Below are 13,259 nucleotides of genomic sequence, written 5' to 3' on the forward strand. Positions count from 1 at the left end.
GGTCTCCTGCACTGCAGGTGAATTCTTTACCAGCTGAGCCACAAGGGAAACCCAAGAATGCTGAGTGGGTAGCCTATCCCTTCACCAGTGTATCTTCCCGACCCAGGAATCGAACCAGAGTCTCCTGCATTGCTGGCGGATTCTTTACCAGCTGAGCTACCAGGGAAGCCCATTTCAGTATTATGATTTCTAGTAATTTTACTATTAATCAGAAGATTTAGAACACAGATTTTGTGATAAGAACTCAAATGGTAGGACATAGAAATGAAAATAAAAATTAGAAGAACAGATGTTTAAGGATCCAATGACAAGGAAGAGGCTTAATTCACTCATGGATTTGAACTCCCAGCAGAACTATGATGATCTGGGTCACCATCTGCTCAGGAAGTGTATTGGGTATGTAAAAACCAGTGGATGTGTTAATTATCCATGCTCCATAATGTTCAATGCTTTAGAAGAGTAGTCCTTGTGCATGACCATCACAGTAGCAACATCAACATTTAGGAATATTTTTAGAAGGGCACATTAAAAAAATTATTCATTTATTTTTGACTGTGCTGGGTCTTCGCTGATGTGTGTCGGCTTTTCTCCGATTGCAGTGAGCAGGTGCTACTCTCTGGTTGCCCAGGCTTCTCGTTGCAGTGGCTTCTGTCGAGGCAGACCACAGGCTCTATGGCACGCAGGCTTCAGTAGTTGCAGCCCTTGGGCTCAATTGTTGTGGCTTCCAAGCTGTATATCACAGGCTAAGCAGTTGGAGTGCATGGGCTTCGTTGTTCCGCAGCATGTGGAATCTTCGTGGATCAGGGATCATACCCGTGTCTCCTGCATCGTAGTCAATGAAACAGAGTAGATGTTTTTTCTGAAATTCCTTTGCTTTCTCTATAATCCACCAAATGTTGACAATTTGATCTCTGATATCTTAACTATGTTTATAAATATTTTATTTGGCCAACATGTAAAATAGGTTTCCACACTTAAAATTGGAATCAGGCTTTCTGATTTTATATATTAAATAGAGATGCCTTTGTATGTGGCATTAATAAGGAATAGATTGGGAGTTTGGGATTGACATGCACATATTGCTATATTTAAAATATAATGCCTTTCCATGAAAAAATAAATAAATAAAATAAAATTCTGTGCCCCCCCCCCACAAACAATAGGAAGGAAGCCTGGAATTAATCAGAAAAGGAATGTTTATATGTGAAATGCAGGTGTATATGAATGGGTGGATAGAATACATGGCATACACTTGGTCTAAGAAGGTCAAGGATTATTCATCATGAAATTCTCTCTTGTACTGCTGTGGTCTTTAAGGATTTGCACAGCCCAGGGATCAGAATGGCACCAAAAATATTTGTCTAATGAGGAACATCGGTTATTGATCCCCAGGGGTATAGCTATGGTTAGCCGTCAGCCTGTGATATGAAACAGCCCTTGCCTTCCTAGGAAAGGCACACCTGAACCACCTTTCAGAGGTGATCCTTCTTGACCAGGAGTCCATGGTCTCACATGCTGTGTCTGCCCTTCCTGAGGACAGATCTTCTGTCTCCAATATCCAAGTGTCATGTCAAGCATCATTACATACTGATGCCAGTCAGGTAAAGTCCCTTAGTTAATGATTTGGGGATTTTTTTTTTGTAGCAGGAAAAAGTGTTTTACTATCTAAGGGACACGATGAGGAGAGTTCAAGCATGTAATGATCAGAATGAAGTGTCCTATGAAATTCCAGACAACCTGTCTTTTTGCTGATAAGTTTGTACCAATGGTCACCCAGTTCTCAATCTGCTGGTCTTCTATTTCCTCTAAAAATGGAAGAACTCTTTATCCACTCTTTATTCTCCTAAGCAGAAATATGCCCTTTCTAAAACCGAATGCCTCATAAAACTTTCTGACGTTTGCTTGAATACCATGGTGGTTGTGGGGAAGAGATTTGGTCAGTTTTTCCTTTGTATCCCTTTCTGGTTCTTCAAATACCACTGCACAGAAGTCCGTTTGCCTTATTGCTGTACTTGGGCTGTGAAGACACTGGGATAAGTAGAGACATGTGGAGCCTTAGCTGGCTGTCCTCCTAGCACACCTGTATCTATAAAATTTACAAGAATTTGACACATTAACAGCAAAGATAGTATAATACCTTTTAAAAAATATAACCATCCTTAAACTCCTTTGAAGCTTTAAAATGGTGACATTCTGTTCCCGACTTCAGATCTGTAAATATAATGTAAGAAAATAATACACATACAAAAGGCATCAAGTTTGTATCCCCCTCAGATCTTATTCCCTCCTCCTGAGAATCAAAATCATCTTGCATGTGATAGTGTTCCCCCTTGCATTGTTTTATATTGTGCGTGTGTTCACAAACATATGTAAGACAAGCGCATTAACCATAACACCTACCAGTTAGGAAACAGAGAAATAAAGGATGATGTAATAATATAGTGTTAAAATCTGCCTGCAGTGTGGGAGACCTGGGTTTGATCCCTGGTTGGGAAGATCCCCTGGAGGAGGGCATGGTGACCCACTCCAGTAGTCTTGCTTGGAGAATCCCCATGGACAGAGCAGTCTGGTGGGCTACAGTCCATGGGGTTGCAAAGAGTCGGACACGACTGAGTGACTAAGCACAACAGCATAGTGAGGTTTCCCAGGTGGCTCGGTGGTAAAGAATCTGCCTGCCAATGTGGGAGACACAGAGATGTGGGTTCTATCCTTGGGTCAAGAAGATCCCCTGGAGGAGGAAATGGCAACCCACTCCAATATTCTTGCTTGAAAAATTCCATGGAGACAGGAGCCTGATGGGCTAGAGTCCATGGGGTTTCAAAGAGCTGGCCACAACTGCATGACTGGGCACACACACAACAATATAGTGGAATACTCTCTGGTAATTAAAATTAATGAAGAGGGATTAAAGATACAACAATAAAGAGGAGATAAATTACACGAGAACGCCAATTGTAAATGACATATACTATGTGGTCCTAACTATATAAATGGACTTCCCTGACGGCTCAGATGGTAAAGCATCTGCCTACAATGCGGGAGACCTGGGTCCAATCCCTGGGTCAGGAAGATCCCCTGGAGAAGGAAATGGCAACCCACTCCAGTACTCTTGCCTGGAAAATCCCATGGATGGAGGATCCTGTTAGGCTACAGTCCATGGGGTTGCAAGGAGTCAGACACGACTTCACTTCACTTTACTTCAACTATATAAAACTTCAAAATGCAGTACAATGCAATTGTCCACGAAACAATAACCCTGCTTATAATAAAAATTGTTGAAGAATAATGTATATGTAATTCATTTAGTGGTTCTCTTGAGGAAGGAAAAGCGTCAAGATTTGCCAACACATGCTGTGGGGACTCCATATACATCTGTGTTATTTATTGCAATAAAATACCTAGAATGAGGACTATGATGTGTGTGCATTTGATACTTTTCACAAGATGGGAATGCTGCTTGTACTTATTTCTGTATTTCTTTGCTTGAATAATCCTCCAGGTTTATATTTGTTGTGGATTATTACTTATAAGTGTTCAATATATATTTTACATTTTCTAATGTTGTAGACCTTGTCATTCAAAAGATCTATCTTACCATTTTCATAACTGGTACTGATTTGTGTATCTGGTTTATTTTATCATTTATTTCATTTTAATTTCTATCTATTTCATCATGTGTCCATGGTCAATGAACATGGATATCATCAATGTTTCCTTCATATTTTTTCTATGTGATGATGATTTCTAACTGGAGTTTAAGCCCATAACACCTCCCTGAAATTTTCAGTTGCCATGGAAGAATATTCATTCCCCCTTTCTATTGTCTTCTTTCAATATGATCACTGCTTCCTTCTGAGGAGTGTAATGAGACAGGTGCCTTTGTTCATGAAGAAAATTTTAAAATAGGATAGGTGAGTACAAGGGTCTCATATGCTGAGTACTATGCTGATGTCTCTGTATTCATTTCTCATCATTTCAATATTCCATAATATTTTATAATAGCTCCCATTAAACAAATAAGGACTTTGAAGTTTCTTACACAGTTGAACAATTTTTGAATTCTGAGAGAAAGTGCTGGTCCTGGATTAAGTTCATAGTGTTTGAGTCTAAATAATATACCAGCTAATAAGGACTGACATAGCCACTTCTGTCTCCCCCAGCTGTGGAGGACTATTGCTTTATAGTCCTGTAGGATGCCTGAATATATAAGTTGTTTTTCAGTCACCCAGTCATATCCAACTGTTTGTGACCCCATGGACTGCAGCACTCAAGGCTTCCCTGTCCTTCTCTATCTCCTGGAATTTGCTCATGCTCATTGAGTCAGTGATGCTGTCTAACCATCTCATCCTCTGCCATCCTCTTCTCCTTTTGCCCTCAATCTTTCCCAGCATCAGGGTCTTTTCCAGCCAGTTGACTCCATCAGATGGCCAAAATATTGGAGCTTCAGCTTCAGCATCAGAACTTTCAATGAATATTCAGGGTTGATTTTCTTTAGGACTCACTGGTTTGATCTCCCTGCTGTCCAAGGGACTCTCAAGAGTCTTCTCCAGCACCACAGTTTAAAGGCATCAGTTCTTTGGTGCTCAGCTATACAATTTTTATTTTGCCTGCACTGGGTCTTTGCTGCAGTGCTGGACTCTTTGTTGCTAGTTGTGGCATGTGGGCTTCTCCCTGTGGTGCACAAGCTTTGCTTGTGGCAAAGGAGGCTCTAGAGGATGTCGGCTCAGGAGTTATAGTACACAGGCTTAGTTGTCGCATGGCATGATGTATCTTAGTTCCCAGACCAGGGATGGAACCCACGTCCCCTACATTAGGAGGTGGATCACTAGGGAAGTCTCAATGCCTGAATATTTTTGAAGTGTCATATGTCTGTCTTATCTTGTAGTTTTCTGTCTTCTAAGGACCAAAACTTGTTGCTCTGCAGGCATGCTCAGGCTCTTCAGTCATGTCTGACTCTTTGTGACCCCCATGCACTGAAGCCCACCAGGCTCCTCTGTCCATGGGATTTCCCAGGCAAGAATATTGGAGTGTTGCCATTTCCTCTTCCAAGGGATCTTCCCAATCCAGAGATAGAACCCGTGTCTCCTACAGCTCCTGCTTTGGCAGGCAGATTCTTAACCACTGAGCCAACTCGGAAGCCCAAATTTTTGCTATTTTAATCTATTTTTTGAAGCTTATGAATTTAATCCTCTCTCATCTAGCTATTTTGTTTTAATGATATCTCACCTATCATCTTAGGGGAAGAAACTCCCCTAGGATGAAACACAATGTGATATTTGTCCAGCTTCTCTTAGAATTAATTGCTAATGTGGATGAGTTGCATATCATGAAGGAATCTACATGATATTTTCTTTTTTAAAGTAAAAATTGATATAATGTAATGTCAAACTCAAACATAATCAACATCTTTTCTAAAAGTATTCCATTTTGTTGCTATTGTAAATGAATCTTACTTTTGACCTTTATAAACTACCAAAAATAAAGAGCTGGTTTTATGAAAAGGTCAAGTAAAAAATTGTTATGGGTGAGGATATACGTCATTTCTAGTCTTTGCTCAGGTGCAGAGCATATATACTTGTATAGATGCCATACAATACTTCATGGGGAGAGACGAACATATGTTGTAGGCAGGAGAAAAGATCTGGCGCATTTTCAAGATGAAAATATTAAACTGTTAAAGGGAAATTATAAAATCTGAGTGTTGGTTTTGGAATGCTAATTCTGTACTATCCAGAGTCAACTCAGTGGTGAGAGGATCTGAGCTCAGACTTAATATTTTCTATCCACTGTGTATTTCATGACCTTGATGTAACCTCACCTTACCTAAGTGTTCCCTGGATGAATAGAGATATGTTATAACTCAGATTTGTAACTTAGATCTGATAACTCATCTATAGTCTGATAAGCCCCTCAAGTCATTTTGAGGTATGTCAAGTTTGGGGCACCACACTCCACAAGACAGATTAAATAAATGCATTCTCATCTTTCTGCTTGTTTGAAGCAAAAAATACTTCTGAAGGAAATGTCACATTTTATTCTTTATTTCAGTCTCAGCACTTGGCACAAGGTGTGAAAAAGTGCTGGTGATCAATAAAAATAAGAGCCAACAAAGTGTGAAATGTGATGATGGAGGGAAAAATTAGCAAAGGGAAATACTTACATGCTCTCTTGGGTTTACAATATACATAGAATTTTATTTCTTTATATTCAATATTTAAGCACTATCTTTTCAAACTTTATCATATATCAAATTCCTCTGGTGGGTTTGTTGAAACTTGAATTTCTGGCCCTTACCCCTAGAGTTTATCAGCAGTAAAGCTACAGTGATACCAAGAGTTTGCAGTTCTAATCAGTTCCCAAGGGCTGCTGCTGCTCACCTGGGGACCCTTCATTTTATTTTGTTTTCACTCCATTTTTCCTTCAGATTCATCAACAATATGGAAACCAGAAATCAAACAGATGTTTCCAATTTTTATCTCCTGGGATTGACAGATGATCCAGAACTACAGCTCCACATCTTCTTCCTGTTCCTGTCCATGTACCTGATCACTCTCCTAGGAAACCTGCTCATCATCCTGGCTGTCAGCTGTGACCCCCACCTCCACACCCCCATGTACTTCTTCCTCTCCAACCTGTCCTTTACTGACATCTGCATGAGCACAACCACGATCCCCAAAATGCTGGTCAACATCCAAACACAAACTCAGAGCATCACATATTCAGGCTGCCTCACCCAGATGTGCTTTGTCATGGTTTTTGCCTTTCTGGAAAACTTTCTCCTTACTGTCATGGCTTATGATCGCTATGTGGCCATTTGTCACCCCTTAAGATACTCAATTATCATGAACCCGCAAAACTGTGGCCTGCTGATTATATTCTCACTGTCACTAAGCATTCTGAATGCTCTGCTCCTCAATCTGACAGCATTGCGGCTGTCTTTTTGCAAGGACCTGGAAATCCCTCACTTTTTCTGTGAACTTGCTCAGGTTGTCAAGCTAACATGTTCTGATACCCACATCAATGACCTTTTGTTATATTTGGTGGGTAGCATATTTGGTGTCGTTCCTCTCTCTGGGATCGTTTTCTCTTATACTCGAATTGTCTCCTCTGTTTTGAGAATGTCATCAGTGGGTGCAAAGCTGAAAGCTTTCTCCACCTGTGGATCTCACTTGTCAGTTGTTTCTTTATTCTATGGGACAGGTTTTGGAGTTTATATAAGTTCTATACTGACTGGCTCATCCAGGAAGACTGCAGTGGCCTCAGTTATATACATCGTGGTTTCTCAGATGATGAATCCTTTCATCTACAGCCTGAGAAACAGGGACATGAAGGGAGCCTTGAGAAAACTCATCAGTGGGACACCTTCTTTTCTGTGGTAGTGCCCTCTACCTTGGACTTGTGTTTGTAGAATGAGGCAAAATAATAGTTAATAGATAAATGTAGAATATTCCATTTGTAAGTGGCAGAATATACATTTTTGTGTGTGCATGGACATTCTGTAGCATAGATCATATGTGGATCATTGATATACAACAAAGGAGGCAAGAATATGCAATGGGTAATTGACTATATGTATATAAATGAATTATATATAAATAATATATATAAGAAACCTCCTTCATAAAAGGAGGCCCAGGTTCAATCCCTGCGTCAGGAAGATCCCCTAGAGAAGGAAATGGCAACCCACTCCAGTATTCTTGCCTGGGAAATCCCATGAACAGAGGAGCGTGGTGAGGTATAGTCCATGGGGTCACAAAGAGTCAGACACAACTGAGTGACTAACAATTTCACACTTTCATGTATGTATGTATGTATGTGTGTGTGTGTGTGTGTGTATATATATGTATATATGCAATATTACTCAGCCATAGACAGGAATGAAATTTTGCTATTTGCTACAGCATGAATGGGCTTGGGGGGGGTACTATGCTTAGTGAAATTAGTCACAGAGAGAAAGACAAATAAAGTATGCTATCACTTACATGTGGAATCTAAAAAATAAAATGCATGAGTGGATGTAACAAAATTAAACAGACTCACAGATATTGAGAACCATCCAGTTGTTACTAGTGAGAAGAAGAAGGTAGGAGAGGCAAGAAATTGGCAAGGGATTGATTAAAAGGCACAAACTACTATGTATAAAATAAATTAGCTACAAGGATATATTGTAATGTAAATATAGCCAATATTTGATAATTCACTTCATTGTACAGCAGAAACTAACACAACATATACCCCAGTAAAATATATAATAACTTTAAATGCAGATTAATTTATAAAAACTTTGGATGACTAGATTGTACAACTGAAACTAATCTAATAACATAAATCATCTACACCTCAGAAAAGATAAATAAACACTAGGGGTGCAATGTACAACATGATGACACTAGTTAACATTGACATATGATATATAGGAAAGTAGTTAGAGTAAATCTTGAAAGTAAGAAAATGTATTTTCTTTCTTTTTTCTGTCTTTTTATTGTATCTCTTGATTATGACTGTTAGCTGAACCTGTTGTGATAATCATTTCACAATATATGTAAATCAAATTATCTGCTGTATACCTCAAGCTTATACAAAGATGTGTGTTAATTATTTCTCAATAAACTAAGAAAAAGGAAATGTACAATGAAATTATTGTGGCAAAATTGGAAAAGGTGGATATGAACTCTGAAAAGGGATTAACTACCTATGTTGATTGAAACAAAACTGTCCAAATAGAAGTGGAAAGAAGTAGATGCTGTATGCAGCAACCTTGCCTCAGAGGGTCAGACATTGGCCATCATGAACTCATTCATTCTAGAGTCTTGATCTGGAAGGTCCAGGGGTCAGCATGACACTAAGATAGCTTGTCTAATGAGGAGATTTAGTTATTGATCCCCAGGGATGCAGAGATTTCAAGAGTCTGCCTGTGACCACCTCACTCAACAGTCCTCGCTCAGTAAGGAAGCAGGACACCTGAACCTCCTTCCAGAGATGATCTTTCTTGACCTGGAGCCCATTGCCTCAATCAGTTTGTCTGGTCCTTCTGAGGACAGATCTTCTGTCTTTAAGATCCATGGGAGATATTAATACCAAGTACCATACTTTAGTGACGTCAGCCAGGAAACACAGTCTCTTTGAGATCGCTACATTATAATTTCTTACAGGAGAAGCAGTGAGGAGAGACATAAGATTAAAACCAAGACCCTCGTGTCCCCCAACAAACCCTGACTTTCTTTTTTGACATGTTCACATATATGTTTGTATGAATTCTCACCCAGCACTTTTTCCACTGGGATCCTACACTCTGTCTACAATGGCAGGACCCATTTTTCTCCTGAGTAGAAATCCTCCCCTTCACAAACATGGGTGCTATAAAATGTTTACTTGAATTATTGTGCTGGTGGTGAAGGGGTTTGTACAATGTATTAGTTTGCTGTGCTGAGTACTTAGTCACTTAGTCATGTCCGACTCTTTGTGACCCCATGGACTGCAGCCCACCAGGCTCCTCTGTCTATGGGAATTCTCCAGGCAAGAATACTGAAGTGGGTTGCCGTGCCCTTCTCCAGGGGATCTTCCCAACCCAGGGATTGAACCCAGGTCTCCTGCATTGCAGGCATTCTTTACCACCTGAGCCCCTGGGAAGCTAGTGCTGCCATAACAGAGTAGCACAGACTGAGTGGCTTAATAACAAATTTATTGTCACAGTTCTGGAGATTGGAAGCCTGGTTCAAAGTGTCAGCAGGACTGGTTTCTTCTGAGGCCATTTTTCTTGGCTTGCAGCTGGCCATATTCTCCGTGTTTCTTCATGTGGTCTTGCCTCTGTATGCACGCATCCAAATCTCTTCTTGTTGGATTAAGGTCCACCTTAACGATTCCATTTTAACCAAATTACATCTTCAAAGATCTTATCTCAAATACAGTCATAGTCTGAAGATTAGGATGTCAGCATATGAATGAAATTAAATTACAAGACACTTCCTTCTTAGAGGGAAGCTTCTTGGAGGTTCCTCTGTCCTTGGAATTCTCCAAGCAGGAATACTGGAGTGGGTAGCCATTCTCTTCTCCAGGGGAGCGTCCAAACCCAGGGATTGAACCCAGGTCTTCTGCACTGCAGGCAGATTCCTTACCATCTGGGCCACAAGGAAAGCCAACAGAAACAGGGGAGGAGCAGTCAAATGGGGGTGCAGCCCTGGGGCAGGGTGCTGGTTCCTCCTCAAGGAGTATATATTGAGTATATATAACAATATCTTTGAGTTCTGAAGAACTGTATACACCATCCAGGAAGAAGGTGGTAACTTCAGGCTGAGTGCAAGATTCCTGGAGCCCTGTTACCTCAATACCAAATGATCAGAAGAAAGTCACACTCTGTAGCCCTCACTCCCAATTTTGCCTTCCTTTTCTGGAAACAGTGATGACATCTTGTTAGGCCTCTTGTTTGGCCCCTGCCTATTACAATTACTTATATCTCTGACAGTTTCAGGCTAAATTTTTGTCACTACAAGGGTGGATGTCAGTTTCAGACATAAGATACCTCGATTTAGAACAGATGGAGAGAGACTTCTACTCTACTAGGCAGGACAATGTTCATTCTCAACAGAAAATAGTTACAGAAGAAAGATCTCTGCCCCAGTTCTCAAGAAGTTATGTTCAGTATGAAGTCCTGGCAGGGGAGGGGGTTGGAGGAAGCAGATTTTTAGGGAAACCACTGACTGAAACCACCAACTCTGGCCAAGCATGAGAGTAACCACTTGTATGGGTTAGCTTTCAATGGGTGTTCCTGGTAAGGCATGCAGAACTAAAAAGCTACGACCAACTGAAAGAATATGGGAAAGGTCAAAAGTAGGTAGGGATGCAGTCTATATGCCCTACTGATGTCCTGGGATCCTTCTCGCTGGAATCCATCTTGGTTGAGTAATGCGTGCCACCAGGAAGGACCCTGAGTCAAAATGATTGACCAGAGACAACCCAGAAACTAACCCCATTACCATAAAACCTGAAACTGTGAACCATGTGGCAGAATAGTTCTGAATTCCCTTACCCCTCTTCGTTCTGCCCAAGCACCCTTTTCCAATAAAGCCTCTTGCTTTGTCAACATGTGTGTCTCCTTGGACAATGCATTTCCAAGTGTTAGACAAGAGCCTTCTCTCAGACCCTGTCTCTCCTTTTCTTGTTTGCAGCCATAAACCACTATTCTTCTCCAGCACTATTCCACCTTCCCCAACTGAAATTTGTCTCCATTAAACCCTAACTCCCCATTCTTCCTGCCAAAGATTCTGGCAATGACCATTCTAATCTCTATCCGTATGAGTTTGACTACTTTTTGTACCTTTTAGAAATGGAACCATTTTATTTTTCCCCATTATGTCTGACTATGTAGTATGATCAGGAATAAGTTAGACAGAGCGGCAAGGAGAATTATTAGAAAAATTGAGAATTGACTTTGCTCTGGAAGATAGTCTCTCATCATTCTTGGGAAATCATACATCTTATTTCCCAAAAGTACTAGTTGAAAACTCTGTGTTACTAGTGTCCAAATTCAGTCCCAAAATATCCTGGTTAAACAGGAAATTAGTCAACTTACTTGCTCAAAAATCTGAACAACATCATAAAGAAACAAAAATATACTTAAGGTAGGGTTTAAATCCACCTAACAAATGGGGGGGTTGCAAATAATATGAAACCTATAGAAACAAAAAATAACAAAAAAGAAAGCTATGATTATTTTGTAATCATAGGAAAAATACTGCTCATGTCCAAGGGTCTGACATAATACATAAGAAAATTGAGAAGGGTATACTGATGTGCTATGCAAAATCCTGAATGGGCTATGACTCACATGGAGTGTCCAAATGATGTCACAATTCCATAACTATTCTAAGTAATTACTATTCTAAGTAATTCTACTATTTCCAACTATTCTAAGAGGAAAATTTTTGTAGACTGAAAGATGAAAGCCAGATAGATATATATACACTATGGAACTGCAGATTCAAATCATTTGTTGCGTATATGTGATTTTACTGCCTTTTCCAGTCTTATGAACCCAAAACAATATGACACAGATGTTCAGATTAGATTATTCTGCAGAAAATCCTCCACAGGGCATTCTTGATGTCCTTGCTCCTTAGACTGTAGATGAAGGGGTTCAGCATAGGGGTGACTACAGTGTACATCACTGAGGCCACTGCACTCTTCCTGGGGGAAGATAAGACAGTTGAACTAACGTACATTCCAAGGCCTGTTCCAAAAAATAAGCCAACAACTGAGAGGTGAGAGCCACAGGTGGAGAAGGCTTTATACTTCCCATCTGATGAGGAGACTCTTAGAATGGAGGATATAATTTGAGCATAAGAGTAGAGGATTCCTAAGAGTGGAACTCCACCAAAGATGGTACCAATGAAATAGATTAACAGGTTACTGATGAAGGTGTTGGAACAGGCAAGGTTGACAAGTTGAGGAGGATCACAAAAGAAATGAGGGATTTCCACATTTTCACAGAAGGTAAGCTGTAACATCATCAAGTAGTGCAGCAGGGAGGTCAAAAGGCTGATGACAAATGATGCCAGGACCAAGAAGCCACAGGTATGGGGATTCATGATGACTAGGTAGTGTAGAGGATTACAAATGGCCACCAGTCGATCATAGGCCATCACTGTCAGAAGTAGACTCTCCAAAAATGCAAAAAGAGAAAAAAAGGTTAGTTGAGTCAGACACCCTCTATAGGTGATGGATTTGTTGTATGTCTGGAGGTTCATTAGCATCTTGGGGATGGTGGTGGTGCTGATACTGATGTTAGCCAAGGACAGATTGGAAAGGAAGAAATACATTGGGATGTGGAGATGGGGGTCAGAGCTGATGACCAGGATGATGAGCAGATTCCCAAACAAGGTCACCAGGTACAAGGACAGAAAGAGCCCAAGGAGAAGGGACTGCAGGTTTGGATCATCTGAGAGGCCCAGGAGGAGGAATTCTGAGACACCTGTTAGATTCTGTGATTCCATGTAGATAGAACACCTTTTGAAAAAGAAAAGAGTGTTGAAAACAGGAAATAAAGATAGAGGAACCTGGATAAATGTCCCTACTTTGGATTGAAACAATTCACAAGTAATGTATTCAGGCTTAAGTATCAAACACTGGAGTACATTCAGCAGTATTTATCAATTAAGAGCTCTTCTTTATTGATGCCAAGAATATTCACTTGTCTATACTCCCATTTTAGAGTCATGGGGCCAAAGAATATGAGTGAAGTAAGGAGACTGTGAAATAACAAG

At 40.3% G+C, this 13,259-nt stretch overlaps 2 protein-coding genes across 2 annotated transcripts; one reads left to right on the plus strand and one right to left on the minus strand.

The window, feature by feature from the left end:
- Positions 1-6,437: 6,437 nt before the first annotated feature.
- LOC133062754 (olfactory receptor 7G2-like) lies at positions 6,438-7,379 on the plus strand. The gene has a single exon (XM_061152150.1). It carries the CDS (start codon positions 6,438-6,440, stop codon positions 7,377-7,379), a length of 942 nt encoding a protein of 313 aa, XP_061008133.1.
- Positions 7,380-12,059: 4,680 nt separating this feature from the next.
- On the minus strand, positions 12,060-13,040 carry LOC133061249 (olfactory receptor 7E24-like). The gene has a single exon (XM_061149238.1). It carries the CDS (start codon positions 12,987-12,989, stop codon positions 12,060-12,062), a length of 930 nt encoding a protein of 309 aa, XP_061005221.1. The 5' UTR covers positions 12,990-13,040.
- Between the last annotated feature and the right edge of the window lie 219 nt (positions 13,041-13,259).

Source organism: Dama dama, chromosome 9, assembly GCF_033118175.1.
Source record: "Dama dama isolate Ldn47 chromosome 9, ASM3311817v1, whole genome shotgun sequence".
Lineage (NCBI taxonomy): Eukaryota > Metazoa > Chordata > Mammalia > Artiodactyla > Cervidae > Dama > Dama dama.

Bases quoted from the DNA above. Each gene is read 5' to 3' on its own strand.
- LOC133062754 (XM_061152150.1), top strand. From the start codon at position 6,438: ATGGAAACCAGAAATCAAACAGATGTTTCCAATTTTTATCTCCTGGGA.
- LOC133061249 (XM_061149238.1), bottom strand. From the start codon at position 12,989: ATGGAATCACAGAATCTAACAGGTGTCTCAGAATTCCTCCTCCTGGGC.